Source organism: Simochromis diagramma, unplaced genomic scaffold (genome assembly GCF_900408965.1).
Source record: "Simochromis diagramma unplaced genomic scaffold, fSimDia1.1 OVJJ01000159.1, whole genome shotgun sequence".
Lineage (NCBI taxonomy): Eukaryota > Metazoa > Chordata > Actinopteri > Cichliformes > Cichlidae > Simochromis > Simochromis diagramma.
Window position 1 is genome coordinate 227,555 of NW_024387197.1, and position 19,902 is coordinate 247,456.

Here is a 19,902-nt window from a genome sequence, read left to right on the forward strand (position 1 = left end):
CAAGAGTCACTTATCTCTGTTCCTCCATCCATTTAATTCTGGACTCATTTTGTCAGGACACTGACTGGAAAAAGGTTTGGTCTTTGTAACAAAAAATCCTCCTTACTAACAAAATGAGATTTAATTTAAGCTAATTCATAGATTTTACCCTGTTAAAAGCTTCCTTTAAAAATATAAGTGACATAGACACATTTTGCGCCTTTTGTAAGATTGTCCCAGAGACCTGCTCGCATTTACTTTTGGCTGTGTACCTTTACTCAGATTTTATGGAGAGATATCACTAGTTGCATCTCTTACAGTATCTTATCAAAATTTGTACCATGTTTTTATTGTAATCAAAACACGTTTTTATTTGGTTATACTCTAGTGAGCTTTTTACCTCATGAATCTGATTTTACTCCTCGCCAAATACCGCATCCATAAATTCAATTCAATTTCAATTCAGTCTTTATTGACAGACTTTATTTCCATAGTTAAAAGGATGGCTCACTGTCGGATCTGTGTGTGCTGAAAATTATACTGTTTCTAGAGCCGTCCAGTCGTTCTCTAAAAGTGAACATTAAATTCCTTAAAAGTCCAAATACCCACAGCTTCAAAAATCTGACTGGCACTAGACCCTCTAGGTATCCTAAGAAGGATTCTCCTTGCATCATTATATGCAACATGCAGCTTCTGCATGCTACATTGTTTGTAAAATGACCACAAGCGGGCAGTTTAAAGGCGGTGCACTTTAAACCCACTTTAACTGGAAGTGAAGAAAAGCTGAATTTGCGTACAATAGTATTTGCCTGCACAGAGTTTACATCGTTGTCGCTATATATCATCATCATCATTTATTTGATCAGTAAGGGGGTAAAGGGGGTAGGAACCGTAAAAGTGTAAACTACTCCTACTCCTTTTCGAGCACACACATTCTGTAGACATAAATATATACATGAAAATTTGATGATTTTTAAGTTTTGTTTTGTTTTTCTTTTTTCTCTTGTTATTTCAGTTATATTTGCATGTTCGAAATAAAATTCTATTCTATTCTAATAATAAAGTGAAAGATGTATTTCACCATTAAATGTAAGTTCTCAAACAAGAAACTGTACTTCTCCCCTTTCAGGAAAGAATTAGATCTCTGACTACAATTTGTTCCTCTCACAACAAGAAAGCTTTAAAAACCATTAATATTTGTAATATTTTTAATCTCTTTAATTATTCGGCGTCACAGCATCTCTCGCTTTTGTCCCCCTTTTAACCTGTATTTCTATCCTATTTGTTTAATTATACATACTGTTCCACTGTATTATAATTTTGCACTACAATAATACATTGTGTTCTCCATGTATTATGCTTGCTGTTGTTAAAAAAGGTTTCTGTTGAAATAAAGTTGGAGAAAAAAAAGAGAAGCAATCGTCGTCATTTCCGGCGTTTCTGTGGCGGGAGTGTGCAGTGTCAGTCCACGGTAACGATGGCCCGCGTTTTGAACGCCATTGTGGCCGTGTGCCCTGACCGGGGACTCGGTAACAAGGGAAACCTGCCATGGCACCCCATTAGGCTCAGGTCAGTCCCGCCGGCCGATGTTTCTGTATCTCTTATGTCGAGTATCTGTGCTTATATTGATTAATCGGCAGGATTTCTGAAATGAACCGTTTTGTATGGCACTGTACATCGGCTGTGCTACATTTTTAATCACTGTACATATCTTCAGACAATCAATATGCTTTGGCTAGATCTCTGGTGAAGAAAACATTTTTAATATCTTATCTGGGTAATGGACGTGTACAAGTGACTTTGGCAAAACCTGACAGCAGCTTCTACACTGTGACAGAAATGTTGTTTCTGGCTCAAAGTGACTTAATATCATTCATGAGAAATAAGTCTGAGATGTGTTTGGCGGATTATAGGCCAACAATTCATTCACAACAGTTTAAATATGGGACATTTGTTGGTACAAGCTAAGTCTAACCTAAGGTCAAGCGAGCTGATGTAGCGACGTTAAAATGTACATCTGTAAACATACATGTTCTTTTACAGTAAGGAATTCGCACATTTCCGAAAGATGACAGCAACTCCGTCAGTGAAAGGTAACTCATCTCCACCTTGTCTTTGCTTAGTCACTGGTCAAAGTTCTCTGAGTGACCTAACTTAAACATGAACATAAAGCAACAAGTGTGCTGCTTGTATCGAAGGGCCAGGGTTGAATAGAATAGAATAATTCTTTAATTGTCCCACAAGGGGAAATTTGGGCTACGTCCACACGTACCTGGGTATTTTTGAAAACGGTTTTCAAAAATACCCAGGTACGTGTGGACGTAGCCTTGGTTGTAACAGCAGCAAGAAAAACACATACAAACAATGCTGCTTGGCTACAATCTTTCCTGATACCAACTTACAGTGTCCTATCTCTTTAAGACTGCACCTTACTCCACCCTTACCCTGTCCCTCCCTCTTCTTGAGGTACATGTCTACCACAGCTATTTCAATCTTCTTTTTTTTTCTTTGCAAAATTCACCAAGATTCATCCTTCTGGATTTCTCTGCTTAACATCATACTAACCCAACACCTACTAGTTACCTCTGTTATTTTACCTACATGTTGGTGAAAGAACACGACTTGGTGTTGGTGCTGTCTATGGTAGAGTATCACTCCCTGCTCCTGTTACTATGAATGATGGTGTTTTTGTATAACTTATCTGTTACAATGGCCTATAATTTTAATAAAAAGCTCACACACGCCAAAGCACATAATTCGATTCACCCACTAATTATATTCGCAGTATTCATTCAGTGTGTCTTTCTGGATTCGCTAGCTTAGTTTAGCTCGTAGCCAGATCTCTAGCAACATGGCCTCTCCACCCGTCCCTCCTGCACTTTCCTGCTCAGTGTGTCAGAAGTTTAGTTACTCCTCTGCCTCCTTTAGTAATAATGATACTTGTACCTGTAGTCAGTGCGACCGAAGCCACCCTCATGTGTTGAGGAGCAAACTCTGGTTGTTGGCAATACTGTTTTGAAACGTAAAAATAATAAACGTGATAACCTCAAATTACAGAAAAAAACCCATCTAGATAGTGACTATAAAAATGATTGACCAAGTTACAGGTATTGCAGCTCATTTATTTAACTTTTTCTTTGGTGTGTGGGGAGACATACATGGTGTGCCCATCAAAAGTCCCACGCCTGTCTGCATGGATTCTGAGCAGGGCTGAGATTTCGGCTCCCACATACCGATGGACAATTAATAACTGACTTATGAAATTAATCATGGGACAGATATAATTGTGTCAAACAAAAATGGGCCAGATGTGGCCCGCGAGCGATACATTTGACACTCCTGTTCTGGATCTTGTATCTGGCACATATGGCATAGAAACTGAACACTTAAGAGTATTTCCTGACTGTTTTCCTACTTTTGTCTAATCCTTTCCTAATAACATTTAAATTAATGGATTACACAGCACATCAGAGTAAAATAATCTATGGGATAATCGATAATTACTTGATTACTAAAATAGCTGATAGCTGCAGCCCTACAGCTACCTGAATGCTACTCTGTTTTTGTTGTCAATAATTTTTATTGAGAATTCCTTAATCATTAATATGCAAATTGTCATGACCATTGATCAAAAACTGATCAATGACCTTGAGTACCATTCACAGAGAGTTGGGGAATGGGTGCAATCATAGCATTGTAAGATGTTGAAAGTAAGATTTATCATCTTACTTTCAACATCTTACAATGCTTTGATTGCACCTCATGGTTTATTTCAGTCACTACTCAGAGACGAAGTTTACGTCACTGGGATCCAAGCAGATTTGTGGAAAATGCGATTTTTTTTTTTTTTTTTTTTTTTTTTTTTTTCTCTCCCCTCCACAAAATCAGAGACCACATGACATTTTTTTTTTTTTTTAGCAACATCCACATAAACTAAACAACATGGTAAATAATGTAATGTGCTTTACACTATCATTGTGAAACTACATATTTTGGAGAGTAGTATATATCGAAAAGTAATTCACTGTGTATCATAACACACTCCAATTCAACAGATGTAGCTCAGGATTTTAGCACAGATTTACCTCTGTCCAGACCCATCATAATTATGTCATTATGTCAAACCCATACTTTGGGTTTTGTGAAAAAACAGAAGCTTGTCAGAAGTTGGTTGTTATTATTATTAATTATTAATGGCCCGCTTGTATGTGGGAGCTGAATCTTCAGCCCTGCTGAGAATCTATGCAGGTAGGGGTGGGACTTTATTTTGATGGGGCACACTATGTGGCCAGTCACATGAAAAGACAGACTGGGACCATACCATCATACCAATTCCTGATTTAACAGGGAGCATATGAAGGGAAGCCAATATAGGAGAAATATGTTCTCTCTTTTTTTAGTCCCTGTCAGTAAAGTGCTTTGAGTGCTCAGAAGAGTAGAAAAGCGCTTTATAAGAACCAGTCCATTTACCATTTACTCGTGCTGTAGCATTTTGGATTAACTGAAGGCTTCTCCAGGAGTTTTTAAGACATCCTGATAATAATAATAAAATACAGTAGTCCAGCCTAGAAGTAATAAATGTATGAACTAGTTTTTCAGCATCACTCCGAGACAGGATATTTCTAATTTTAGGGATTTTGTGCAAATGGAAAAAAGCAGTCGAACATATTTGTTTAGTATGTGCGTTTGAAGGACATATACTGGTCAAAAAAATGGTTCCTCACAGTGTTACTGGATGCTGAGATAATGACATCCAGAGTAAGAATCTGGTGAGATACCATATTTTGAAGATTTTCAGGGCCGAGTACAATGACCTCAGTTACATCTGAATTTAGAAGTAGAAAATTAGAAAGCATCCAGGTCTTTGTCTTTAAGACATTCCTGCAGTTTAACTAATTGGTGTTGCTTCATGGATAGATAAAGTTGGGTGTCATCTGCATAGCAGTGAAAATGTATCCTATCCCTTCTGAAGATACTGCCAAAGAGAAGCATGTATAATGTAAATAGAATTGGTCCTAGCACGGAACCCTATGGAACTCCATAGTTAACCTGTGTGTGAAGAGGACTCTCCATTTACATGAACAAATTGAACTCTTTTAGATAGATATGATACAAACCACTGTTGGGCAGTACCTGTAATACGTACTGCATGCTTTAATAGGATATTATGGTCAGGGTTTTGGGTGGATAATGGGAGGAGAGAAGCTGCAGAGAGGCATGTAAGACATCTCTGCTTCCTCCTCCCAACTCCGTACGACTCTGGATACTGTAGCTCCTGTGAAAACTAAGGTCTCTAATCAGAAGTACCTGACTCCGTGGTATAATTCTCAAACACGTACCCTAAAGCAGATGACTCGTAATCTGGAGAGGAAATGGCGTGTCACAAATTTAGAGGATCATCATTTAGCCTGGAGAAATAGTTTGCTGCTTTATAAGAAAGCCCTCCGCAAAGCCAGAACATTTTACTATTCATCACTGATTGAAGAAAATAAGAACAACCCCAGGTTTCTATTCAGCACTGTAGCGAGGCTGACAAAAAGTCAGAGCTCTTTTGAGCCAACCATCCCTTTAACGTTAACTAGTAATGACTCCATGAACTTCTTCACAAATAAAATTTTTATCATTAGAGAAAAATTACCAATAATCATCCCACAGATGTAATATTATCTACAGCTACTCTTAGTACCATTGATGTTAAGTTAGACTCTTTTTCTCCAATTGATCTTTCTGAGTTAACTTCAATAATTACTTCCTCCAAACCATCAACGTGTCTTTTAGACCCCATTCCTACAAAACTGCTCAAAGAAGTCCTGCCATTAATTAACTCTTCGATCTTAAATATGATCAACCTATCTCTAATAATCGGCTATGTACCACAGGCCTTCAAGCTGGCTGTAGTTAAACCTTTACTCAAAAAGCCATCTCTAGACCCAGCAGTCTTAGCTAATTATAGGCCAATCTCCAACCTTCCTTTCATATCAAAAATCCTTGAAAGAGTAGTTGTCAAACAGCTAACAGATCATCTGCAGAGGAATGGTTTATTTGAAGAGTTTCAGTCAGGTTTCAGAGTTCATCACAGCACAGAAACAGCTTTAGTGAAGGTTACAAATGATCTTTTTATGGCCTCTGACAGTGGACTCATCTCTGTGCTTGTCCTGCTAGACCTCAGTGCAGCATTCGATACTGTTGACGATAATATCCTATTAGAGCGATTAGAACATGCTGTAGGTATTACAGGTACTGCACTGCAGTGGTTTGTATCATATCTATCTAATAGACTCCAATTTGTGCATGTAAATGGAGAGTCCTCTTCACACACTGAGGTTAATTATGGAGTTCCACAGGGTTCAGTGCTAGGACCAATTCTGTTTACATTATACATGCTTCCCTTAGGCAGCATCATTAGAAGACATAGCATACATTTACACTGCTATGCTGATGATACCCAGCTCTATCTGTCCATGAAGCCAGATAACACACACCAATTAGTTAAACTGCAGGAATGTCTTAAAGACATAAAGACCTGGATGGCCGCTAACTTTCTGCTTCTTAATTCAGATAAAACTGAGGTTATTGTACTCGGCCCTGAAAAGCTTAGAAATATGGTATCTAACCAGATTCTTACTCTGGATGGCATTACCTTGGCCTCCAGTAACGCTGTGAGGAACCTTGGAGTCATTTTTGACCAGGATATGTCCTTCAATGCACATATTAAACAAATATGTAAGACTGCGTTCTTCCATTTGCACAACATCTCTAAAATTAGAAATATCCTGTCTCAGAGTGATGCTGAAAAACTAGTTCATGCATTTATTACTTCCAGGCTGGACTACTGTAATTCATTATTATCAGGATGTCCAAAAAACTCACTGAAAAGCCTTCAGCTAATCCAAAATGCTGCAGCAAGAGTCCTGACAGGGACTAGAAAGAGAGAGCATATTTCTCCTGTTTTGGCTTCCCTTCATTGGCTTCCTGTTAAATCCAGAATTGAATTCAAAATCCTGCTCCTCACATACAAGGTCTTAAATAATCAGGCCCCATCATATCTTAATGACCTTGTAGTACCATATCACCCTATTAGAGCACTTCGCTCTCGCTCTGCAGGCCTACTTGTTGTTCCTAGAGTATTTAAAAGTAGAATGGGAGGGAGAGCCTTCAGTTTTCAGGCCCCTCTTCTGTGGAACCAGCTTCCAGTTTGGATTCGGGAGACAGACACTATCTCTACTTTCAAGATTAGGCTTAAAACTTTCCTTTTTGCTAAAGCATATAGTTAGGGCTGGACCAGGTGACCCTGAATCCTCCCTTAGTTATGCTGCAATAGACGTAGGCTGCCTGGGGATTCCCATGATGCATTGAGTTTTTCCTTTCCAGTCACCTTTCTCACTCACTATGTATTAATAGACCTCTCTGCATTGAATCATATCTGTTATTAACCTCTGTCTCTCTTCCACAGCATGTCTTTTATCCTGTCTTCCTTCTCTCACCCCAACCGGTCGCAACAGATGGCCCCGCCCCTCCCTGAGCCTGGTTCTGCTGGAGGTTTCTTCCTGTTAAAAGGGAGTTTTTCCTTCCCACTGTCGCCAAAGTGCTTGCTCATAGGGGGTCATATGATTGTTGGGTTTTTCTCTGTATCTATGAAGCGCCTTGAGGCGACTTTTGTTGTGATTTGGCGCTATATAAATAAAATTGAATTGAATAATCACATTTTGGGGTGGTTTAATAAATTTGGCCAGATTTCTAGAAATGAGAGCTGCTCCATCCAAAGTGGGATGGATGCCATCTCTCTTAACAAGTCCAGGTTGGCTCCAGAAAGTTTCTCAATTATCTATAAAGCCCACATCATTTTTTTGGACACCACTCAGACAGCCAGCAATTTAAGGAGAACATGCAGCTAAACATGTCACTCCTGATTGAGGAGAGGACCGGAGAAAAAAGACAAAACAAAAGACTGGGTGGTCAGCTACCAGGACTTTTTCTGTAATTTTACACATTTATTTCTTACAATTTAAGTCTGAAGAGTTCTGACAAATTTGTTACATATTTAACTTAATTACACAGACACAAAGTGGAGTTTCACTTGTTCGTCCCACTTAAGATCAAAATGGGCGGTATGTGGCCTGTGACATAAAAGGAGTTTGACACTCCATGCACTGGAGATTGCACGCTAAAACATGTAATAATAATAATTGATTAAATGAATTCAAAACTTGTCTTTGTGCAGGCAAGCAGAATGTGGTGATCATGGGCAAGAAGACATGGTACTCCATCCCAGAGAAGAACCGACCTCTGAGCAACAGAGTCAACATTGTCCTCAGCAGGAAGTGCAAGTATTTGTCACACACAGTTGGTGCCATTTCACGGTGTCACGTTTTATCATAATGCCCAGTGTGCAGTGCATTGACTTCCTGCGTGTCTGTGTGAGTGTGTGTGTGTGTGTGGGGGGGATTTTATTACTCAGTGCAGAGTTTTGCTACACAAAGTATTGCCCTGTTCTAACTGACATGCTGTAACTGGTCATTCTGGTCCAGAGTGCCCCCTGCAGGAGCACACTACTTGGCGTCAGACTTCAGCTCAGCCCTCAGGCTAATCGAAACAGAACTGGCTGATCAGGCCGATCAGGTCTGGGTTATAGGAGGCAGTTCTCTCTACAAGGTATGTTTGTATTCACTTTTTTTAGAGTCAAAAATTGGTCATTTTGAATTAACCAAAAAAGAGTAGGCCAGGCTAACTGATTACATATTAATAGTCAGCTGGACTCTAAATAGTTACTCCAAAATGGTTTTTACTGTCACACTGGTGACTGCTACTATTGATGGTTATATAGTGAAGCACTTCAAGAGAAGCTGCAACTACACACCTTTCTCTTTAATTATGTTTTGATCATCCAGGAGATGATGGGGAGCACGGGAATGAGAAGACTGTTTGTCACTCAAATTCTGAAGCAGTTTCAGTGCGACACATTCTTACCTGAGATCAGTCTGGACAAATATCGTCTGCTGCCAGAGTAAGACCAACCATCACACATGCTTGGCACTAGTTTATGCATATTTGTCACACATTTCAAATCATTAAACAGAACTAAAATACCCCTGAGTCACACTAATTGTCGGGAATCCTCGAAGAACAGGCCGAGGAGGAGGGGGGCGTGGCAGCAATTGTCCACTCCAAAAACACCCAGATGGAGTTTCCCTGATGCTTAGCTTTGTCCACCCTAGCTGGAAAATCCAGAAAACTGTTTTATTTCTTATTTATCGTCCACCAGGCCCTTACTCGAAGAAGTCGTACCATTAATTAATGCTTCAATTCTTTAATATGATCAACTTATCTCTTATAATTGGCTACGTACCACAGGCTGTCGAGCTGGCAGTAGCAATCACCTGACCCATCTGTCAGCTAATTATAGGCCATTTTCCAACCTTTGTTTTTTCTCAAAAGTTCTTGAAAGAGTAGTTGTCAAACAGTCAGTCAGGTTTCAGAGCTCATCACAGCACAGAAACAGCTTTAGTGAAGGGAAAATGATCTTCTTATGGCCTCTGTCAGTTTACTTGTCTCTGTGCTTATCCTTATATTTTATTACAGTGGTTAGAGCAGGGGTGGGCAATTCAAGGCCTCGAGGGCCGGTGTCCTGCAGGTTTTAAATCTCACCTTGGGTCAACACACCTGAATCAAACAATTCGTTCGTTACCAGGCCTCTGGAGAACTTCAGGACATGTTGAGGAGCTAATGTAGCCATTTAAATCAGCTGTGTTGGATCAAGGACACATCTAAAACCTGCAGGGACACTGGCCCTCGAGGCCTGGAGTTGCCCACCCCTGGGTTAGAGCATGCTGATAGGTAAGGTGATCCACTGCAGTTGTTTGAAACATATCTATCTAACAGTCTCCAATTTGTTTGTTTGTATTGAGATTCCTCTTCACACACTTAATTACTTGTGTGTAAAGAGGATAATTTTGGGAGTTCTACTGGATTCTGTGCTAGGACCAATTCTGTTTACACTATACTTATGCACTATCATTAAAAGGCATAGCAAACGTTTTCACTTCTATGCAGATGATATCCAACTTTTTCAATCCATAAAGCCAGATAACACACACCAATTAATTAAACTTCAGCGATGTCTTAAAGAAATAAAGACATGGATGATCTCTAATTTACTCATTCTAAAATCAGATAAAACTAAGGTTATTGAACTCAGCCCTGAAAATCTTTGAAATATAGTACTGAATGGGAAGTAGAGACTTCAGCTTCCAGGCCCCTCTTCTGTGGAACCAGGTCTCATTTTGGATATTTTTGCATATAGATTGGATCAGGTGACCCTGAATCCTCCTTTAGTTACGCTGCAATAGGTCTAGGCTGCTGGGGGATTCCCATGATGGACTGAGTGTTTCCCTTTCACTCACTATGTGTTTATACCCCACTCTGCATTTAATGATTAGTTATTATTAATCTCTGGCTCTCTTCCACAGTGTGTCGTTGTCCTGTCTTCCTCCCCTCACCCCCAACAGGTCGCAACAGATGGCTGCCCCTCCCTGAGCCTGGTTCTGCCAGAGGTTTCTTCCTGTTAAAAAGGAGTTTTTCCTTCCCACTCTTGCTAAAGTGTTTGCTCAAATGGGGTCATCTGATTGTTTTCTCTATTTTCTTTGTATTATTGTAGGGTCTTTACCTTATAATATAAAGCTTGAGGTAACTGTTGCTTGGAGTTGGCACTACCATGAGCCACTGATATTTGGAAGTTTTACTGTATTCCACCAGAATCCCATTTGTCCCATTGTGGGCCAGTGCATGAAATTCTTGTATCTTTGCAAGTTCTATAATGGAGCCGTGTGACTATTTTTGTCCATGCAAGTGTCGAGAGGGAGTATCTGACACTACACAAAAAAAATAATAATGCAGTGCAGTGCATCATCGCAGTACAATTTTTTTTTTTTTTTTTTTTTTTTTTTTTTTTATATGGAAAAAAATTTGTTTGATCCTCTACACCGGGCATTTTGTATAGGGTCACATCAGCCGTGGCAGTTCATCATGGAAAAACAACTAATCAACACATTTCAACTTTATAGTCAAAATACTATTTCAAGAATTATCTCAAAATTTGTACCTCCTTCTCAAAATGATCAATAGCATTTCTTTCTTAATGTGGCTCTAATACTCCTTGGTACACACATAACAAAGTAAGGAAAATGTTGAAGGTTGATTATATAATAAAGTGTTATGTGAATGATGTTGAAATTGGGTATTTGAATGTGAAATAATGCACTTGCCTCTAAACTTTATTTGTAGATGAATCAAGATGCATTAAAGGTTAAAGATCATTTCTCCTACAGGTTTCCAGATGTACCACAAGAGCTGCAGGAGGAGAATGGGATTCAGTACCGATTTGAAGTCTATGAGAGCATCCAGGAATGATGAGGCAACACAGAAATCAAAAAAGTTGATGTGATTTGTAAATGATCACCATTATGTAAATGCTGGACTTAGGTTTGTTTTGTTTTTTCGCCGTCTGTTCCAAACAATGTGTTAAGTAGTACTGGAATTGATCCACCACACTTCACAGGTGTGATGGAAGTGATGCTGGGACTAGATCTAGTTTGATTTGAGTTTGTTCAGTTTTGTTTTCTTCAAGTAACGAATGATCTTAGAAAAGGAAGAGGCATGTAAAGGTGTAGTCTCTGATCTCTTTTCTCATATAAATATGTCACAGCAAAGTAAACAAAATAAAGTGCAACCGTGGCTTCTGGAAAGTCACTTGTTTAATTTATTTATTATTTTGTCCTGTCTTTCCTTTTGCAATCAGAATTTTGATCTGAATGCACAGTGGTGACGAACACATTTTGCTTTTGCAAGAACAATTGTCAATTTTAAACAACACCTTATACATTTTTGATTACCATTTGGGGGTACAGAGATTTTGTTACCCAAGTAGCTTTTTATAGATTGTGTTGACTGGGATTAAATTTTTCCTGTACAATGGATTTCAGTTGCTGATATTCAAGGAATTTACTGTTGCTAATTCTATAGTTATTCAAATGAAATACATTTGAAATCTTGTATAAGATGTTCTAGATTTTTTATCCCTTTCTCATACCATGATGAAAAACTTTATTTTCTTTTGCTGATAAATATCTGGATTGTTCCAAATGGGTGTTAGTTTACGAAGTTATTTTTAAGAATTCCCACAATCTGTCAGTGAAGAATTTATGCCTCAAGGCTTTGAAAGCAGTTTTGATGCTTAATACTGGAGCTGATGAAAGGCAGATTAGAGATCTTTACTTTTCCAGAACATGCTTGTTCCAGGTCCAGCAATCATGAATCTCTCCCCTTAATCCTAATGCTTCCAAAGATTCAGTCTTTCATTTACAGTCTGTGAATCCAGGCAACATTGTCCCTTCACTAATCGACTTGAGCCACCTCCTCTACAGGAATGACACCAAGCTGAATGCCAAGTGTGAACGACAAATTGATTCACTGATCTACATCATCAGTTTTATTTTATATTACCTTTTTGACAAAAGCTACAAAAGTTACAAAATGGATGGCTGGATGGCTACAACAGCTAAATTTGCTTCTTAAGCACTATATGTTCACTAATAAGGGTAGGATAAAGCTGTCATTGTAAAAAAGATGTTGATAGCTACCATAGAAAATTAGTTAGAGAAGCTTTGAGATGCATGTTTTCACCATCTCCATCTTAGCTTTTTCCAGCCAGCGATCAAATGTGTGAGGAAACTGAGGACACCACACACTAATTGGCCAACGGCTTGTAATTATCAACTTGGTAGCCAATGATTTATATTCATCTGTGATTCTAATGAGGACCAAAATTTTAAAACTGAGCTTAATGTTTTAATCCATATAACTTCAATCTAGTGAACAAGCCCATAAAGTTATCAAGATAGTGGTTCTTCAGGCTGGAGACCTAGAGTACTTTTGCCCCTTTTCTCATAGATTTACATACAATCAAAAGTGTCTCTGAAATCACAGGAGTCACCCTCTGCTGGCTATTAAAAGAATGTTGGTTCAAGGATTGTTAACTTGGTAAAATTTTATTGGAGTGTTAAATGGCTGCAAAGTAAAGTCTACAAGGCTTCCCACTCTGACAGCTTTCAGCTGATACAAACGACCAGGCAATCGACCTCCAGTACCTGCTGGGACAAAACTGCCCCCACCCCTCTATTCAAGGCATTTCATGAATAAAAGGGACAGAAAATTGAGTAGTGTGGAGTAAGGGTTCCCCATAGAGGGCCTTCTTTACCTGTACAAATGCCAGCTGGTTCTGCTCCATCCACTGGACCAGATCCTTGGCACCTTTTGGTCAGGTCTGACCACAAACCAGTGGTAGTAACTGGCAAGCCCCAAGACCTGCCTCACCTCTTTTTTTTTTGTTTTAGGAATGTACTTACCAGTTACTGTACCTCCATCCATCCAATCCAAGAAAATTTGCCAGTAGCCCCTGGATGAATAAATAAACATGAGCTGTGCCTACTCGGTCCAGGAGCTTGCTGACCCGGGCCATGGGATAAGCGTCAAACTGTGAGACCTTGTTCACCTTACTGATACTCAACACGTGATGAATGACTGTATATTTGCACAATTATTTCTTCTTTGCAGCACCTTTTCAACGACCTCCTGCTGCACACCACAGCTCTCTCCTCTGGGCCGCAGCAGCAGAGCGACAAACCATGCCCTACCACAGCAACAGAGGAGAGCTGCCTCCATCCTCAACGACCCCACACACCCCCAACACAGACTGTTCACACTTCTGCCCTCGGGACGAAGGTTTAGAAGTGTGAAATCCAGAACATCCCGACTCCACAACTCCTTCTTCCCCACTGCTATCAGACTCTTGAACAGCTGACCTATTTTAACAGTAATAATAATTTTTTCACATCAGGTCATCTTACATATCAAACCAGCATATTAAGCTCATAGCTCTTTTGCACACAAATCTATTTAATACTTCAATTTTTGTCTCTATTTATTTATACTATTTGTATTTTATCTGTTCTAGTTCTATTTGTACATATTAACCGGCATCTGTGTGTGGACGGCAGAGAAAGAATTTCATTGCACAGAGAAATTATTTTCTTTGTACACATGACAATGCTTTGAATCTTTGAATCTTGAATTTTTTCTTAATCATGAACTATAAACATTGATGAGGTGCATCTTTTGACTTTGCCTTTATTATAGTTTTAGCACTTTGATGCTGTTAACAGTTACATACTGAGCAAATAGGATGATAGCAGCTAACCTTTGCCATGCCCAGCTGGACCACAGACCTTTATGGCATTGTCAAAAGGAGCAGGAAGTGAATTCTGCATGGGACAAAACTCTTCATGTCATTATTTGTGCAGCTATTAAGGATTCTTCAGCGATACTTAAAAATAACTGTTTTGGCAGGTTTTTGGTGGAGTCTAATGGAGTATAAAACTGGGGCCCATATGTAAATCTGAACCCTTCACACACATAAGTCTTTCTAACTATCCCCTTTTCTGTTTTCAGACTATTTCTTCGTGAAATGAAAGGAAATTGTTGAAATTAGAATTTACTTAATCTTTATTTTCCAATTGAGGTGAATTGTTCTGGAGCTGGTTCCTTTTATCCAACTCAAACCTGTCAATTCATCTTAATACTGGGAATAATGTAAAATAAATCTCAGTTTAAGTTATACACCTTTTCTTAAGCACTGCTAAATGGTCATTTCCATCAGTAATGTTTTGAAACAACACTAATATTAAATAACATATTAATATTAAATAGTACCCTGAAGCACACTGAATTTCTTTGCATCATTTATTACACAATTTGCCCTTTCACTCTTGTGAAAGCTGAACTAGGGAAGACATAATAGAAGATATAGTACAAAAACAATGCACAGTGTATCGCCAACTGTAGCCCCTGTAACACACACCTGGGACATAAAATTAAAAATAAATCACAGGAACTCACAGGGAGAGAAAAAATTAGAGCTAACTTCACTGCAGAGATGGAGAAAGATGTAAGAAAAGAAAGGAGAAGGCAGGTATAGACTGCTAGGTGAAACTTGATAAACTGCACATTTAAAGATTATATGTGATGTCATTATTTTTAATCACATATTGGATCTGTATATGATGTGTTTTGATCAAATGTGTGTTTTTATTTTGTGAAACATCTTTCAAAACAAACTGAGTGTAGTAGTTTTGTGTTATTCAAGTGTTGCATGACAATTCTCTGTATCTTTTGCAGGATAAGCAGTTTGGCTTGGACACAGTAACATATAAAAATATTTCTGGTGAACACCTTCAAAATATTGTCAAATTACCTAAATTGTTAAATATGGTTCTTTTTTTCATTTCTTTGTGTGTGTGTGTGTGTGTGTGTGTGCGCGCGTGCGCTTTCAGTATTTTTCCTTGGTGTAACGGATCATGTGTGTTGCTCACAGTATACACGTGCTACACTACTGTTTCTGAATATGGCCATGTGATTCCGAGCTTTTCTAACAAACTGACTTGTTATCGCCCCATGAGGCCACTAGGGGGCAACAAACACTTGGCAATCATAAACTGACTACAAGAAATCAAGGGACCATATCCTTACTTCCTGTGGTGACCTTAAAATAAACGTCTACACTTTTGCGTAGGCACAACCTAAACATAACGTGACTCCCCAATCCTTACTCCTCACCAGCCCCAAGAAAAGAGCAACAGCACAGTACTATTTAAGATGCTAGAATCAGTTTCTTTGCTCTGGAAGTAGGCAATGCCAAAACATAAAAAAAAAGCTTCTGTTGAGCTTTCACAACAGAAATTTTAAAAAAAGACAATTCTCTAATCTAGGCTCCCTATCAATGAACAAGAGGAACCCAAGGTTAAAAAAAAAAAAAAAAAAAAAAAGCAAAACAAAACGACTCACTTCTGCTGAAATGTGCTCGATATGTACAGTGGTGAAATATTCACAGTTCACTACTTAACAAAGATTATTTACAAAATCCTCTCAACAAACATTTCAGGAGTAAATATAAATAAATACATATTGGGTGATATCTTTTTCAGCTGTACTATTGTGCAGTTGATGGTTGTTTTTTGAGAAGTAACAGAGTGAATCCTCCTGCAGGAGCACTGCTCCAGCCCACACAGCACTGGCATCCACCTCGAGTTTAAGATGGCACATGAAATCTGGAGCAGCGAGGAGAGGAGCGCTGCAAAGGAGAGCGTTAGTATCATCAACAAATTACTTAACAAGTGTCAAGTGTGGAAAAACTACTTTTGCAAACAGATCTACAGCATATACAGTAACTGAACATTTGAATTCTTCTAATGTCTTGATGCATTCTCAATCATCCAGGTAAGTAAATCTCCAAAAGTTGATTCTGTTCATTTGGACGTAGCGTTTTCAGTGGGAGAAACGTTTCGTTACTCATCCAAGTGACTTCTTCAGTCACAGCTGACTGCAGGTTTCCCCAATCTTAAAAACAGTACATTTGCATAATGACTGAAACCAGCCCACTGAAGGAACAATGGACTGGTTTCCTTCAGTGAGGAAATTCTTCTAACCAGTACCGGGCACTGTGAACAGCTAACAAATATGAGAAAACATCACGAATAAAGGGTTTTCTTAACTTTTTTTTATCTTAAAAACTTGCTTGCTATAAAATCAACATGTGACGCATATGTGTAATACTGCAGATATTAACTGTATGTTTGAAGTGGCACGATGTCCATATTTTTAGGGAATATTTGGGTGGTTAAGCCAGTGCATGTTATTACTGATTAGTTAATCAATTACTAAATCAATTAGTAATCAATTATGCTGCAGAATTTTTTTCATTCTACTTTTGAAGGCACATTTTTGTTGTTTCCTTAGAAAAATTAGGAATGAAAACTGATTGTAAAATGAATAAATTGACTCATAAATAACAATCTATAAAATATAAAGTTTTGCTTTTTTGTAGTGTCACAATAATTCCATTCCTGGTGGAATTCATTTCTATTTTATTTATATAAAATTGAACTAAAGTAGCTGGGTATCCTGCAGAGAGGTTTGAGGGGGCCACCCTCAGCTCAAAGGAAAACGGCATCTCATTTCCTAATGCATTTATCTGTCCACCCCAGAACTGTGTTTCTTTTTCTTTCTTGTAACTCTCTCTCAGCACAGGAACCATAGGATTCACAGGAGGACACTCTGCACCCTGAGTTTTTCCAGCTTTACTCTTTTATATTTTTAATAAACCAAACATCTTCTAAGTGGTCTGGTCTTTGTTAGTGGAACAAAAATGGAAATGTGTTGCTTGAATATAATTCATTTACATAGTTGTTGTTGTTTTATAATAACAAGTGTCCTATAATTCTTACGGGTGAGTATTTTAATGCAACATTAAACCTGTCAGTGTGTTCCAGACAATTTCACCACATGCAAGATAGGTACTGCTGAAAACACGATGAAGAAAAACAGGTATGTAAAGATAATTATTTGTTTTTATAAAATTTTAAAACAATACAATATTAAAACCGGACTCCTTTTGATTATTATGCAATATAAAAACACATTTAAAGGAGCAGCATGCTCTGACTATAGCTCTCCCCACATCACATCTGCTGGATAACAACACTGAAGACCTGACAAATCATCTTCTTGGTAGAAGGCTTGTACAGCTTTCAATGTGGGTTTTTTTTTTTTTTTTTTTTTAACCATGACTAGGTGATGGTTACTCTGCGTTTAAATGTTTGCTGGACTCACACGTTTTTATTAGCAAAGCCTTTTAGCACTGTCCCATTCGCTCATAGCCTTGCTGTCCCATTTTGGGTAAATGAGAAAACTAAAAACGGAAAAATGGTATTACTGCTTTAGTTGTTGTACATGTAGTACATTAAGCTTGCCCGCTGTTTAACCCGTGATCTTTTGCAGCCTGCGCTTTCCATGGTCAGCTTCCTGTTTGATGCTTGGATCAAATATGCCATCATGTCACTGGTGAGGACATGGAATATGGATTATGCGGTTTCACAACCAGGGTTTAGCAAAAACGTGTTCGTTTTCACATACGTCAGGAGAGAAAATACCCATGATCCACTCAAACTTATGCCCAAGTCACCTTTATTTCACACAGAGCTTTTTATTAAGCTGTAGATTGCGTTTCAGGAAGAGTAGCTCCAGGAAAATTTTTAATGCTGCTAGTAAATTTTATGACAGTTAATGCGTGTGGTGTTATTAAGAGCAAGGCAATAATTGGACCTTTAGGCCAGCAATTATTGGAAATTTCCATACCTAAGCGGGCGCATACTGAGGTGTAAAATGGGACAAAAAATAATAAACTTACATTTGCCACATTATTTTTACAAAGTACCCTATCAATACAAAAAAATTCCTAGCGTGGTCCACTTCATGAATGGAAACCGGTTATAATTTTCGGGGAGGCTGAGACACTTGATAATTTACAACTTATTGTCTGCGGCGTGAAAAAGGGACTATCCAATCAACGAGCGATCGAGTGCCCCGTGGGCATTTTTCCTGGGCTCCCATTGGCTCACTGGTACGTCGATCTGAGGAACGGCTCGCGCTAGGTTGCAGCGCAGGTGAAGTGTTGACGGTGGTTCATAGGGCAACAAACAGCAGTGTACGCCGCCGGGAGACATCAATGCTGGAGTACACGTCCATTCAGGGAACGGTCTGAGGAAGACCATTACTGGGGCTTACATGGAGAGCTGAGGCTGAACATGACGTTAACGTCCTTAATGATGTACATATCTCTGCTTTTACTATTTATTTTGTATGTATATAGTGGGTTTTCTGAAGCTGCGCCCCGCATCAGTACCTACGATGCGTCGTCTATCTCCGGGAAAAGCGGCTCAGCCTCCGATGCCTGGGATACCTTCCGCAACGACATGCTTCGCAGTTTACCAGAGAGCTGGTTCACTCTCTCGCCTTCAGCCGGACTCGCACCGTTGCCGACTATTGTTTCAGCCGACCCTTCCACCACCACCACGGCCATCTCCAAAACGCCAACCACGGACCCGACACCCACCCCCACCAGCACAATTCACGCCCCTGATGTTGGAATAATCCCATACACTAAAGAACAAACAACACCGTTTTCCAGGCTAACCGGCGTGCGCAAGCGGTCCGCCGACGCGCGAACATCCCTCTTCACTCCGGAGAAAATGCTGCAGACCTTGGTGTCCATGGTTTCCCAGCGCACGGCCAACGATGCCTGGGCTGCGGATAATATCGGCACATCTGTTACCTCAGTGGAGAGCAGCCAGGGTGAGTCCTGTGAAGCAGGAACCTTTGCAGATTTAACGTTTGTGTTGCGCAGTCACATCAGTAGGCTCGGATGGTGGCTCCGTGGGTTTGACGCATCCACCGAATTAACCAGATTGCAACAATGGGCAGACGCCTCAGAGTGCATAGTGTGCCCCTTTGAAAATAAGCAAGAGCCTAGATGCTTCCCCTGCACAGCTCCGTTCTAACATAGGGTTTCATTTTTAATTATTATTATTTTAGGACGTGTGACATATATTACATTGTTGGGGTTGGGTGTGGGGGGCTTGAGGGGGTGTGTAATCCTGTTGTTGTTCACTCAGTTTCTCCAATTCACAGAGAATTCATCCAAGCCTTGATTCTGTATAGTCAGAGCAGCCATGTTTGCAGCTGACAGGGAATACGCTGCTCATATAGCTGCTTCATCTTCTCCATTGTTGTTTGCTTGGCATATTCAGAACAAGGCCATCCAAGCAAAATGGCTAGGCAGGCCAAGCCATGAATGAGCAATGACAGTGGGGGAGTCTGCCCCCTCCTCCTCCTCCTCCTCCTCTCACACCTCACACACATCTCAGCATCCATGGTGTTGTTCTCCAGTCTGCCACAAATACCGCACAAATGTCCAAAATTCACCTTCAGATGGTGTGTCATCGTGCTTTGGCTTTCTTTTGCCCTTATCCTGTTGTA

At 39.5% G+C, this 19,902-nt stretch overlaps 2 protein-coding genes and 1 long non-coding RNA gene across 4 annotated transcripts in view; 2 read left to right on the forward strand and 1 right to left on the reverse strand.

Moving 5' to 3' along the window:
• Window positions 1–877: 877 nt before the first annotated feature.
• Window positions 878–14,073, reverse strand: LOC120745303. Its single transcript, XR_005698608.1, has 3 exons — window positions 13,677–14,073; window positions 9,763–9,767; window positions 878–889 (listed from the first exon to the last, which is right to left on the reverse strand). It is a non-coding gene; the product is annotated as an uncharacterized LOC120745303 (long non-coding RNA).
• Window positions 1,400–11,737, forward strand: dhfr (dihydrofolate reductase). Of its 2 annotated transcripts, XM_040050033.1 has the most exons (6): window positions 1,406–1,548; window positions 2,023–2,072; window positions 8,201–8,306; window positions 8,508–8,631; window positions 8,868–8,983; window positions 11,304–11,737. In XM_040050033.1, exons 1-6 carry the CDS (start codon window positions 1,457–1,459, stop codon window positions 11,383–11,385), a joined length of 570 nt encoding a protein of 189 aa, XP_039905967.1. In that variant the 5' UTR covers window positions 1,406–1,456; the 3' UTR covers window positions 11,386–11,737. The 2 variants fall into 2 exon arrangements, with proteins under 2 accessions (XP_039905968.1, XP_039905967.1); XM_040050034.1 differs by lacking the exon at window positions 8,868–8,983 and having other exon boundaries at window positions 1,400–1,548.
• Window positions 14,074–18,314: 4,241 nt separating the features above from the next.
• si:ch211-158d24.2 (multiple epidermal growth factor-like domains protein 9) overlaps window positions 18,315–19,902 on the forward strand; it is a 40,852-nt gene continuing 39,264 nt past the window's right edge. Inside the window, exon 1 of the mRNA XM_040050070.1 lies at window positions 18,315–19,218. Within this exon, the coding sequence (XP_039906004.1) occupies window positions 18,672–19,218 (547 nt within the window). The 5' untranslated portion in view covers window positions 18,315–18,671. The remainder of the gene's footprint in view (window positions 19,219–19,902) is intronic.

Excerpts from the sequence above, each read along its gene's own strand:
- dhfr (XM_040050033.1), top strand. The coding sequence starts at position 1,457 with ATGGCCCGCGTTTTGAACGCCATTGTGGCCGTGTGCCCTGACCGGGGA. Across the intron at positions 1,549-2,022 it reads TGGCACCCCATTAGGCTCAG|TAAGGAATTCGCACATTTCC; the intron begins GTCAGTCCCGCC and ends GTTCTTTTACAG. Across the intron at positions 8,984-11,303 it reads AAATATCGTCTGCTGCCAGA|GTTTCCAGATGTACCACAAG; the intron begins GTAAGACCAACC and ends TTTCTCCTACAG.